Raw genomic sequence first — 13,663 nt, forward strand, 5'->3', positions numbered from 1 at the left:
TGCCCTCCGTCCCAGGGCGGCCCGTGGCCCGGGGGCGGGCCGGGCCCGAGTCCGCCTGAGGTGCGGGATGGCCCCGCCTGAGGGCAGCGGGCATCTCCGCGCCGCCCCGCCGGCCGCGGGGGCAGCGGCACGGGAGGCGGAGGCAGGGACGGGAGGGGAAGGGCCGCCCTCGCCCACCCCGCCGGCGGAGAGCGAGCTGGGGGAGCGGAGGCGAGGGGCGGGAGGAGGGGGAGCGCGGGCGCGGGGCGGCATCCCGCGGGCGTGTGCGGGGCCGCGGAGGCGGCGGGACGCGAGGAGGGGCGCGGGGCGCATGGAGGAGCCGGGGCCGGCCCGGGCGGCCGGCGGGCGCTGAGGCGGCGGCGGCCCGGGGGCGCTGCGGGCACGGCCGCCGCGGAGCGAGCCATGCGGGGGGCGAGGCGGCTGGCGGCTCTGCTGTGCCCCCTCTCCCTGCTCGTCACCGCGTCGTGGGGAGTCCGCTTCCATCCCGGGCAAGGTAAGCGAGCGGCAGCAAAGGCGGCGAGCGGCCCGGGGGTCGTGGCCCTGCGGCGGGCGCCGTGCCCTCCGGGGCAGCCGCCGCTCCCCGGCGGGCGGGAGGAGGCTGCGCTGGCTCCCGGCGGCGGCGGGTGGCGGGGCCGGGCGGCCGCGGGTCTCGCCGGGCGCGCTGGCGGCAGCCCCCCGCCCCCGGCTGTCACCGGACCCCGGGCTGGCGCCACGAGTGCCGTGCCAGCAGCCGTGCGGGTGCCGGCGGGGCGTTGCTGCTGTGCTACGGTGTCAGGCTGAGCCTCCTGCCTTTTGTTACAGAGACCTTGGTGAAGCAGCTCTCCTCTTACGAAATCATAACACCTGTCCGAGTGAATGAGTTTGGAGAAGTTTTCCCGCACACGCATCACTTCAGAAGGAGGAAAAGGAGCTTGGAGGCACCGCTGGAGCCCGCTGCTTTCCGGACGCATTACCAGCTCAGAGCGTACGGGCAGGTCTTCCAGCTGAACCTGAGTGCTGATGCAGGATTCCTCGCTGCTCAGTACACGGTGGTGCACGTCGGGGCCCCGCAGAAACAGCCGTCCTCTGATTTGCGGCATTGTTTCTACCGCGGGCATGTCAATGCCCAGGAAACGCATATGGCTGTCTTCAGCATCTGTGGTGGTTTGGTAAGCATGTTGGTCACTGCTTCCTGTCTCCATTCATATTCTCCTCCCTGAAAGAAATGTAGTGGGATGCCTTTGCTGGAGAGCTAAACTGGAAATTCTTGGGCATCATTCCAAGTAGTTGGTAATGAAATGTCTTGGCATCAGCAGTGTGCACTCATGATGATACTTCTCTGGTGGGATATACAAATGCCGCTTTCAAAGGATCTCTTGCTGGCCAGTAATGTAGTTGGTTGATGTAACTCCTGACACCAAGATCCTTGTAACAGAGGGAAAAAGCATGCCCTAGAAACACAGTAACCTATTGTCTTGATAAAATGATGCTGTCAGTTGCATCAGTTATGTGTTTGTAGCTTAACAGATATTGTGGTTGTGGGTGAGGAGTAATGGTAGTTGAGATGGTGAGAGAAGAGCTGGTGTTGATCAGTTTCTTCCTCAGCTTTCAACAATGCTGTAAAGGTATGTTGTATACTAATAAGTGTGCAGCGGTGCTCTCTAAACACATTTCTGCTAAAAGGGAATAGGAAATTTCCTAACTTCAGTGGAAGTGTGTCTGTGAAACCCTTCTTAAGAATTGTATTGAGTAGACAAATCCAAACTGCAATGATACACATTTTGTACTTATCCCTTGATAGCATTTATTATGTCTTCCAAAGTGATAAGGAGAAATAGCATCACACAACTGTCTTTGAAAACAATTGTACTGTGTTGTTAAATTTTATAGTTTTGTGCCTAGAAACACGAAGACTGATACCTTGTGCTTTGCCACATCACTTCTTATTGAAAGGCCAAGGACAAGCTGTGTGACAGGCACACTGTAGAAATACAGCATTGTAAATATTGCTGTGAATTGAAGTTGGCGTTGTTCCATTTTTTTGCAGTCACTTAGGAAACTAAAGGTGCAAGCCTCTTACTTTTGGGACCTCAAGAAAATCCAACTTCATACACTAGGCTCTTTCTAGTAGCCTACACAAAATAGAATGCAATTGGTTGGATGTATTTAGGACTGTGTGATATGTATTAATAGAGGGTGATAGACAGGATAGAAGAGAGAACCAGAAGTAACTGCTATTTGAAAGAAACACCTCTTTCTTGTGCTTCTTGGATATTTGGATATATTCCATCTTGTCTTTGGGTTGAGGTGTGTGGACTTTGGTTAGTCCTTGGAAATTAGTGATGAAGCAAGCATTTGAAAACAGTAATTCTGTATTCATCCTAAGTTTTATCTATATATCTTGCTTTACAAATAACTGTCATTGGTTCTTGACTATATTATCCAAAGCTCAATTCAAAACTATACCAGATATCTTAATATGTTTACTAAGAGAGAGCGTAGTATGTTTACAAGGAGAGGGAAAGATGAGGTATCACAAATATGCTTGGTTGTCGTTTATTTCTTCCATGTTTCATGTTTTAATAGATGCTCAAATGTCATGTCATTGAGAATAGTGGCATACTTTTTACAGAAAAATACGAGAAGTTCTAAGAATTTCCACTTTCAACAATCTTTGTTGCCTGTTTGAATTCTATTCCTGTAAACTGTTGCTTTGCATTACTTGAAGGAACCACGTACATTAAAAGAAACTTTTCATCAAAACCTGTACTTACTGCTGCTAAAAGTTGTCTCAAGTACCTTATTTATCAGTTCTCAAATTCCTAATCACAGGATCATCTTCTTGCCTGCAACAGGCTGAATTTCTCACTTCTTATTTCTCTCCCCCCTCTTCCTTACTGATACATTGCAGTATCATCATGTATGTGTATGGTCAGAAATCCCTGAGTGCCTTTAACTTAGGCCTTTCCCTCTTCTAGATGAGCTGTGTGAACTTGTCACTGCAGCTTCCAGCTGTGCTTCATGTCCTCAGTCATTGCCTGGCTCACAGAGTGCCTGGTCTGACCACCAGCAAAGACCTCTCTGTCTTGCTGCTCTCAGGGCTTTCTCTCACCTCTCATTTCACTTTCTGCCCAGGCAGATACAGCCTTGGAAGGAATGTAGCATAGCCAGGGTTGTGTCTGCTCTCCCCTCAGTGATGGTGGTTTTCAGAAGAGGAAGCAGAGCCTCCATGGATGCTGTTACACTTCTGTGGGATGTGCCTATAGTTTTCCAGGGAGGGATTGTGTGGTGGGCACAGCCAGCTGATTGCCTGTAACTGCGCAGAGTGTCCTCCAGCCTGACTCAGAACCTTCAAGCTAATGTTCTTCCTCATCCTCATGGATTCAAAGCAAATGTTTTCTGCCTTGTGCGACTGCCAAAGGAGAAAGCTTTTTTGGAGTTTAGAGAAGAATGAATGCGAAAAGAGCGAGCTACAGACCGTGTGGAATTATCCTGTGAGATCTTGTCCTCACTGAATGCATTCCCTATTCCTAGATAGGACTATCCTCAAAAATTAGTTAAAAGATGTGTTCATCCTCAAAGCTTTTAAAATTTCATGGGTTTGTGCATTCAACAAATGTACCTGAAAAAATACATTAGTCAGTTATTGCCCCTTAATGAACAGTGCCATGCTTCATGAGTGCATCCAAACATTTAAAGTCTGACTGCTACTGAGGTCAGATACTATTTATTGGGAGCAAGAGGGTAGAAACCAGGCTAGTGACTCAGTAGCCTTGCATTATATTCATTTTAGGTGAAGTCCTTTCTCTTTGTAGGATTGCTGAACTTGAGCTTAGTGTATGGAAGTTATGATACTGCTTTGAACTGTCTTCCAGCTTTGCATATATAAGAGAATTGCTTGTATTTGACCAATGCTGTGAAAGCTAGGCAGGAGAAAATGACTTGTACTCAGTTATAAAGGTACAGGGAGTGTAACAATGGAATTTTAAAAATTGCTCAGGATATGTGCCTGAGTCATGTGAAGTGAGACCAGGAACTTGTGTTCACTTTATCCTGTAGGCATCTATCCCCAAGGTCTGAGTGCATTCATCACAGCTTCAGTTCTCCTCAAGTTCCTTCTTTCTTTCCTTTCTTTGCATTCTCAGGTTGAGCGTGTTGCCCCCTTCCACCCTGATTTGCCATTTCACCCTCCATTAAGCCTTTTCCTGCATTTGCTAAGAGCACTTACAACGCAGAGTACCCATGGAGCATTGCTTAATGGCCCCTGACACCCTGTCTGCAGTTTTGTTGTGTTACATTTCAGAGCATGCCCTGGGTTCAGGGGTGCAAATGGCACAGGGAGGTTAGAAGGTCATCAGGGAGTCTGTAGTAATTGCAAGGAGGGAGTGTATAATTAGGGAACTTTGGGATCCATCAAAGGCAGAAGGTCATTTGGAGTGATGGCCTGGGTGCCTAGCTGAACATCTGATCACATACAGGCATATTTCTTGCATCTTTAGAGTAATTTTTGAGATTTCATGCTTTATTTCACTTTATTTTCTGAAGTTCCATATTTTTTGCTTTTATTGCCTTAGTCAGTTAGCTTCCTACAAGCAGGGAATGAGATCTGCTGAGGATGTCCCTGGATGCCTGTAGACTAAATATACCTTTCAAAGGTTAGGCAGACAGCAAAAAGAGGTAAATCCCCTAATAGTTAAAAATAATTTCACTTTTGAGAACGTGTGACTTACAAGCTTAATGACAAATACAAGCTAATACCAGTGAATGAAGTGTCTTATAAATGACGATAGCTCCCTTATTTTAACTAGCATGCACATTCAATTCCTAGCAGGACCCATCTAAAGAAAGAAACTTTTTTTGGTTGGCTTTTTTTTTTTTCATCATCCTGAATGAATGCTACAGAAACGGTTTGTTTAGTCTGTTGAGAAACCTGATATTTTTTTATCAGGGGTTAAGAGGGTGTTGGCTGATGCTGAGAACAGTTAAAATCAGTTTTTGTGAGCTAGAAGAATGCTTAAGTGCCGAAGGTGTTTTATGTGACTACTGTGAGAGATGAAAAGGTAAGAAAAAAGGAAAAAATACAGTCTTTTGGGTGTCTGGTCTCTTGTGTGTAGAGCAATTTCACATGCTCACTGGCTGGCAGTAGTTAGGAGTAGAAAAGTACACATGAATCTCTTCTTGTGTGGATTTGCCTGCAGTCCAGGAAGGCAGGGCCACTTTGTTCTAATGTAGCTTTGGAGTGTGACGAGTTTCTTCCTCAGCAGCTCAAGGGAGCCCTTTGGCAATGCTCCCTTACTGCACATCAGACTTACTTTAGTCTGGAGAAGGGCAGGAGTATGAACCTAAGTGTGGATCTTCACAATCCTCAGCACAGGAGGTTGTATTTATTTTTTATTAATCCAGGTCAGCGAATCACCTTTCTCAGAGGTTTTGAAAACGGCTCTGTCTGCTGCTATGGATTGGTAAAGTGGCTCCTTTTAGGGAAAAGGAAGCAGTCTTGGAATTTGTCTTAAAAAACTGTGATTTTTAATTGGTTAAAAAATCCAACAGTCCAAAGCCCAAAAAAAACTTGCTAGAAGCTACTGCTAGCATAGCCAGCATCCAGTTTCTTGTGCAGATCTAGTGCAGGTGACAAACCCCAGAGATTTGCTCCCTGGTTTTGTGCTCCTTAGTACTAACAACCTCAGTGAGTGAAACTAAATTGTTTTTTCCAAGAAACTTTTAACACTTGTAACTAGAAAATATGCTTACCTTGAGATAATTTAATGCTTTAACTTCTAAGCTGTCACTTCAAAAAAGATACTTTCTAAATCTGGAAGGCAGGATAGTTTCAGTATTCGGGTTACATTTATAATGCTATTAATATCCATAAGGCACATACTGGATTTCATAGTTTTTTATATTAATATACTGATTCCATCATAAGCTAGGAAAACAATCCTATTAAAATGTCAACTCAAGGCAATTGATTCTTGCTTGAGCAAACAAAGTCTTACTGCTACTGGCTGGGTGATCTGAAGACTTCCACGTGGTAGTTCTGGTTTCCTGTGTCATACAAGTATATAAGGTGAGACTCTGGCTCTGGATCTGCAAAACAGGAAGAGTTTCAGTGCTTCCATTATAACCCTGAGCATTTGCTTTGCCTCTGATCAGCACAAGGTGGTTTTAAGTAAAAGGTTTTCCTTTGCAAGTTTAAGATAAGAATATTCTTTCTCTTTGGCTTGTTACAAAATAGACAATTTCAGTCCCCTCTATAGCTGTTTTAAAAACCCTGAATCTTCTCCAGTATGTTTCCCTCAGGCTCTTTGCATCTCAACTTTTCCTGGAAATGCTTCCACAGATGCTGTACCTTCACACATAGGCCAGCACAGATCAGCAAATACAGGTGGTAATTGCAGTTATAAACTGAGAAGATATGTGGAGTTGCAGATTGTGCAGCTGAAGGTCTGTCACAGAAAATGTTTTATCTAAAGCAGTAAGTCCTGAGTATGTGTCTACTTGTTCACCAGCAAAATTCTGCAGGAATTGTCCTCTCAACAGAGAGGATGTGCCTATGCAACATTTTATGTCAAGGGTGCTGAGCCATCCCTGGGCTGCCTTCTGCCCATGCCCTGTGTCTAGTGGCCTTTCATTGATAACTCCTTGGTCACATTCTTTGCCCATATGTTGCCAAATAAATTGTTTTGATGGCTGCAGCTTGTTCTCAACTGCTCCTTTTATTGTTTGGATCTATATGACCCAGGTGAATTTGCTGGTATGCTCTGGGCAGCCAGAGGAACCTTGATTTACTTTTATCTGTTATATATATATATATATATATATATACAAACACATGTTCATTAAACTTTGAGGAAATACACAGAAGTTTCTGTGTCAGGGAAGGGCAGAGTACACAACATATGGACCTTTGCTGTCACTAAACTAAATTACTGGTGTGCAAATAGGTGGGGGGGAGGGGTTGTGTGTGTGTTTTCTTTTTTTGTCTGAACTTAATGCTTCCAGTCCCAGGTGGCAGTCAACATTTAGCTGTCATGGATCTCAGGGAACTTTGTACTCTTGGGGAATAGATAGGCTTCCCATATGAGATAGTGTATCTGCAATGGTCTCAATTCTCATTCTGTTTCAGACATACCCTCATGTAGAAAATGGCAAGATTAAGATAGCAAAGCCAGACACTGAGAACAGTTAATATCTTCTGGGAATGCACATATTTACAGAAGTACTCAAGGTAGCTTACTGTGTGGCTGACTAGGGTGAAAATCTAACCATAGCTTGTGTGCTCTTGGGTGATAACTGCCTGTGATGGTGCTTATGAGGTCAGAAGGACTGTATGGAGCTATTCATCTCCCAGTGAGATAAAAAGGGGTTCTGCATCTACTTAAAAACATCAAACTAGGAAGTTCTCTTTAAATAGAGATAAGTTGCAAGTGTAAGTTTGCTTGACATTTTCTGACACAGGAGAGATGGTATGATGGAGTTTCCTTCAAGATAAAGTGTATGGATCCTGTAGATCTGTGTTCTGTCAGAATACTTAGCTTGATGATAGTTGAGGTGTTAAAACTAAATCCCCTAAAACTCTAAAATAAAAGCCAACAACTTACTCCCTCCCAAAGTAACCCCCAAACAAGCAGGAAAATCCCTGTACGTATTTATACATTTTGTTTTGCCAAAGCCAACAGGCATTGTATAACTGCTTTTCTGTAATGGAATCTCCATGTATATATCTATTAAAAAAATGTTGTTATGCATATTTTTAGTTGGCTTGTCTAGCTTGTTCACTGTGAATTGTATATAAAGATAAAAATAAATAAATAAATTGCCCCTCTCTCTTCCTTCCACTCCACTGAATCTTGTTTATTTCCATGAACCAATGCTCTTTCCTGGTGGCTTTGAGATTGTTTTTTTAATATTATCTCAAGTTTTTTGCTGTTTAGCCCCTCTGTTTTGGCTACAAATTTTATTTAGGAACTCCTGGTTATCGTATGTTTATTGGTAAGGCATGGTCTAAACATACAAATAGGTAAAATCCCTTTAAGCACTTACATGGAACTTAAGTTTCAATCTGGAATTAAGAAATTTTATCTAACCAAAGCTCAGGTGTCTTTGCAGACCAGGACACTTCCTGGTGAGTGCCCCATCAATTATTTTAGTGGTGTGATTATAGTCAGCTCATGCAATCTTGACATCACAGAAATTGTAAGATGTAGTTAGATACCTAAAACAAACTTTTAGAATTTTATTCTCTAAGAACTTCAAACATAATGTTGCTTTCAATCACTTCTAAAATGTTTCCTACCAGAAAACATTTTTTGCTAGATATTTCTTCCCTGGTGAGGGAAAAATGAAAATTTATGATTTTATTACTATTTTCTTATTTCAATTATATTAGCTCTGATTTTAATACATTAGCTTGAGCTGCTATCTCTTATTGTGTTTCTAGCTGAATTATCTTCTAGCAGAAATACTTTTTCCAAATGTTGACAGTGTACTATGATCACTGTAATACTTTTTTCTTTAATTAAGCAATGTTTCTTAAGTCTTTCATCATAGAATATTGTAACAGCGAAGCAGGAAGAAAAAGGGGGAGGGATTCTTATATGATTCACGAGATTTGAATAATCAAAAGAGGAGGGATAGCAGAGGGGAAGAGAATAGTATAAAAGGCAGGGATTTTGTAAATTACTTTGACTGTTAAAGTGCTCTTGCTATAAACTACTTACAGGTTTTCAAGTGAGTTAAGAAGTCATGCTTTGAGGGCATGAGAAGTACTTGAGCACAGGAGTGGAGCTTATCTGGGACAGAGTCTGCCAGTGTAGAGCCAAGTTTTCCAGAGCTTCAGTTGTTCTTTTAGAGTTTTGATGAAACAATTCCAATTGTGATGTTGAACATACTGATTCCTCATTTCTGAAATCTGCTATATATCCCTTATGTTTTCCATGTGTTCTGAAAACTTTGTAGACAAAGATGTAATTTGTATATGGGCATGGTACATTCTTTAACCATAATTTTGCAATATTTACTTCTATAACTCCTGCAATAGAATTAATATTGTTTAAGACTATACAGTTTTAAGCCACTTTAAACCACTAAGTCATACCATATATTGAGTAGCTGTGTTGATCTCCTGAACCTTGATTTAATCTAAAGTGTCTAGATCATTCATAATATTTTAAATCCAAAATATAAATTATCATTCTCATGTGGGCTTTCTCATAAATTTTCTCAAATCTATGCATATGCATAGTTCTGGGTAGCACTTCTTCTTTGGACCACTTATTTATGATGTGCAAGAGACTGTTTTCAATTTTGTAGTCTACTTCTACTGAAGAGATCTTTAAATGTACTTTTATCTCTTTATGTGAAGAACAGAAATAGAATGATTCAGGCAGCTTTCATGTTAGATGATTTGAGAGGCATCTGTAGATGGTAAATCCAGTTCATTTCTGATTTAATTTCCTGCAAATGCTTGTGCTCCTGTTTCAGCAACCTACATCTGTACATCTAAGGGACTTTTCTTTATTTCATTTTACCAAAAGTATTCTTCATTTGGATCTCACAGCTCTTTTCCTTGTGTGTCCAAGATGCAGCAATAGCTCCATTTGTATCAGCATAATCTGTCACCACATGAAGTATCACTTTCCTGGCTGGAGGACTAAAAACAAGCAGTGTAACTGGTGACTGAACTTTTGTAGATGCATGTGTTAGGAAAATGAGGAACAAACCATGTAGTTTCAAGGCAAACTTGGAGGATTGGAATCGGTGGCTACAAGTTCAATGTCTTCTTTGGCTTTGAATGACAAATATCAAATACCTTTCTTAAGATAGAACACTGCTTGATCTCTTAATTTTTGCTCTTTCTCCCATACAACATAGTGTGTTCAATTGATGTGCAAAAATTTGTCATAGACTACAGATAGGAGGCCTTCATAACTACTCAGTGGTAGTAATTGCTTCTTTACCCATACATTGTTGAAGAGGAGAGATTTCATTGTAGAAAGAATGAAAGCTTTTTGCATTATAGATTTTTGCTCAGCTATTTTTTCCATATCTAAACATCCTGGGATACTCTGTGAGACTCAGTGGGCCCAAGAGTGAGCAAAAGGAAGCTTGACAGCTGAATCCATTTTTCTAAAATGGTTGTCCCAAGTATCTGTAAAGGTGGACTCTCTAGTCTTAAGGACACAATTGAACTGTCTTGTGCTAATCTTTTGACGTGAAAAAAAAAGCTAGGAATAATTTTGAGGCCAGGAATCATACTGGAGGATTCTGTCCATCCAGCTGTCTGTCCTAACTTTTTGGCCTGTAAATTTGTGGTCTGTTATTGTGAAGTTTTGAAGCGAGCAGACTCGGTCAAAAACATATGTCTTATGTTTTGTGTGGGAGTTTTACTTTTTTTTTTTTTTAAGAATGAAATCATAGAAAAATAATATCGCCTTGTTGCTGCGGTTTATCTTTTCCAGTGGAAGTCTGATATTTTGAAAGTTTAATTTAGAATGTAGTACGAACTCTTTCCTTGTAAATTCCGGGGTATTGTTCTTATAATCTGTGTGTTGTAGCTGAAACCATTCCTTGTCTGTTTGTTGGAAAAGATCTTGAAGAGACAAACCCAGATTATCTGCTCCACCTGTTTGAAAGAATAGGAGGGAAGTAAAATGTATGTGGAAAATAAAGTTCTTGCTTAAATCTGGAAGAACACACTTTAAATATCTATTATGTAGAAATATGGGTTTTGGTATATCAGGAGAAAATAATTAATTAGCATGTGAGTGTTGACAAATAGTATAGGGTCAGATTTATCATATTTTTGTTAACTGGGACTTTATAATAGTATATGTAATAAAACATGAATCTTAACGGGAATTGATGCTTTGTCCCTGAGTGACAGGCTCTTGTCTGTCCCTGTCATTACAAACCTAAAAAGTTGTACCTTAAGACTAACTGACAAGCTGTGGCATGTCTGTTTTCCTGAAGCCCTTTCCAGGCCTTTCTTGGTACACTCGATCTGCTGTCCTCCACAAATTACATGCCCTGGAAACACTGCATCTGAGAAGGCTAAACTGAATGTATAAAGGATCCAGCATGAAGACTACTTGCAAAGAATTTAAATGAAACTGAGGGGGAAAAGTGCTTCTGTGAGTTAGATTTAAACAGTCTTGAAATGAAAATACTATTTAGATGTCTTTTTTCATTCTGCAACAAAGCTGGTGCAGAGGATTCATCCACAATGTGTTGACATTATCTCTAATAATGTTATATATCAGACAAGATTGCAGATAGGCTTCAGCCATGTGTCAGACTAACAGACTCTTACAGATTGACAGCTGATAACTGCTTAGAAGGATCCCAAGTTCAAGGGAAATTATAATTCCAGTACAATACCCTGGACACTGAAATAGGCTGCAGCAGTTAGTCGGTTAGAAAACTTAGCGGGTTGTTTGAAAAAGCCCTATTCTTGATTCTGTTCTCATTTATCCTGCTCTGCCACTCTCTCTATAACCCTGAGTTTCAAGGCTGCCATGAACATTTAATCTCTTAAACCGTATTATGTATGTTGTTGCTTCTGTCTTTTTGGTCAATCTTATGCTTTAGTGGCAAAACATCTATCAGGATGCAGTGTACCTACTCACTTGATGTGTTTAATTGGCTGAAGTGAGGAAGTTGCTAAAAAGTTTGAAAATAATTTGATGGAATTCTTTCTTCCTCCTCGTAGTCTCCTGAGGTGGAGTACTTAAAGTAGGAAATTATGAATTCGGTTAGAAGTGCAGTGAGAAAGAACAGAGTCAGCTTTAGGATTTCATAATTGAAAGGATTATGGGGCAGGGGGAAAGGAGCTTAATTTTTGTTCTTTGTGTATGTGCCAGTGCTTTTGTTGGTAATCAACTTACTGTGGCTCCCATTACATAGTTAACCATGTGTGTCTACGGTGGCCGGGGATGGGGAGTGTTTTGGGGGCATCAAGGATAAAAGATACTTTAATGGTGTCAACTTTGACTTCTGCTCCAGTTAAAAATCTTCAAAAATAATACCATATTAACACTGTTTCTAATCTATGGGGGAAATGCAATTTTGGAAGAAGAATACTATATAAATTATGTTAAGGACAGAAGGCAACAAATCAGTCCAGTCAGCAGTCAATTGACATCAGTCAAATTCTGAATTTCTTGATGGCCTCTGCTCTCCACAACACCTTTGCACAGTTACCAACTGGTCCTTCTTGGTTATACCTGGTTTCTCTATATTTTTGTGATCTCCTTTGTTTCATAACTCTTATTGTAATTACTTTTAATACATTGTTAATATGTGAGGTAATCTGAGTTATTCTGGTGGGGCAAGTCCCTGAAAGCAAACTTCTCTTGCCTTACCTTCCAGGTTTTATTGGAGTTTCCCCTGTCTGACATGCATGTGTATGATCATTAACATCAAAATGTTACCATAAATAGATTTTATTTCAATGAGAATTATTTTTACATCAGTATTTTCAGTGAAAAATAATTAAATTACTTCTCTTGCTTTCAGATGGGCACCTTCAAGGCACACGATGGTGAATACATTTTAGAACCTCTGATGAAAGCGGATGGAGGTGAACATGAAGATGAACATAACAAACCACATCTTATATACAGACATGATGAACTTAAAAAAGAGTATCAGAAATCCTATAAACCTTGTGAAGTTTCAGGTAGAGTCATACTTTAAATTTCATTGTGCCTTTTTCAAATGTCAGTTGTTCTAAAGAAAAAAAAAAGCAAGATTTTATTTATATATATAAAAATAATTTTATTTATATATTTATATCTATTATTTTTTATATATATATATATATATATATATATATATATATATAAAAAATAATTTTTCTCCACATCGTGCCATTAGAACCTACACATTTCTTTCACATAAGCTTGTCAGCTTTTCCTTGTGTTTTGTGACAGTGGCAAATTCAAAAGTAGGACTGAATGTATATGTAAGAATAACCCATGATGTTGCAAGAACTCAAAACTTTGCTTTGTCCTACATTGTCCCGTATGTAAACATTGAAATAGTAGATCCACAGGAGCTGTTGCTTATATTCACAAAAGATAATGAACTAACTGCAATTCTAGCAGATAATAAAAGACAATGAACTTACTGCAAGTCTAGTAGATAATACATGAACTTCTCTCTTCCTTAATAATGGAAGTATCTAATATTAATCATTAATTTAATACAATCTGATCTTACCCATTATTGTAAATGTTTGTCCTTGTGGGTATTTTAATAATTCATTTACACCATATATTCATAATATTTAGTATTATTCAAGGTTAAAGGAAGGGGGTCAACAGAACCTCTGCCTTGAACTTTCAGAGGGTAGACTTTGGCCTGTTCAGGGCACTGGTTCAAAGTGTCCCTTGGGAAACAGTCCTTAATAACAAAGGGGAATGGAAGGCTGGACATAATTTAAGGAAGAAATTTTACAGGTGCAGGGAAACGCCGTCCCTATGTGCCGAAAGCTGAGCCAGCAAGGAAGATCAGCTCCCTGATCAGTTACTGGGCTGAACAGGGAACTTTGACTGGAACTCTACTTGAGGAATATCTATGTAGATGGTTAAAAACATAAAGATTAAAAAAAGCTTGGGTGATTAGCGTTATTAATTTTGGAAATTTTTTAAAACATATTTTGTAGTCGAAAACATTCTTTTGA

The 13,663-nt window shown here is 40.6% G+C and overlaps 1 protein-coding gene across 1 annotated transcript in view; it reads left to right on the forward strand.

Annotated features, from left to right (window-relative positions):
• The first annotated feature begins 402 nt into the window (after positions 1-402).
• The window catches only part of ADAMTS20 (ADAM metallopeptidase with thrombospondin type 1 motif 20), an 83,970-nt gene continuing 70,709 nt past the window's right edge, over positions 403-13,663 (forward strand). The window contains exons 1-3 of the mRNA XM_058804900.1: positions 403-493; positions 802-1,148; positions 12,496-12,658. Coding sequence (XP_058660883.1) covers positions 403-493; positions 802-1,148; positions 12,496-12,658 — 601 coding nt within the window. The remainder of the gene's footprint in view (positions 494-801; positions 1,149-12,495; positions 12,659-13,663) is intronic.

Source organism: Ammospiza caudacuta, chromosome 5, assembly GCF_027887145.1.
Source record: "Ammospiza caudacuta isolate bAmmCau1 chromosome 5, bAmmCau1.pri, whole genome shotgun sequence".
Lineage (NCBI taxonomy): Eukaryota > Metazoa > Chordata > Aves > Passeriformes > Passerellidae > Ammospiza > Ammospiza caudacuta.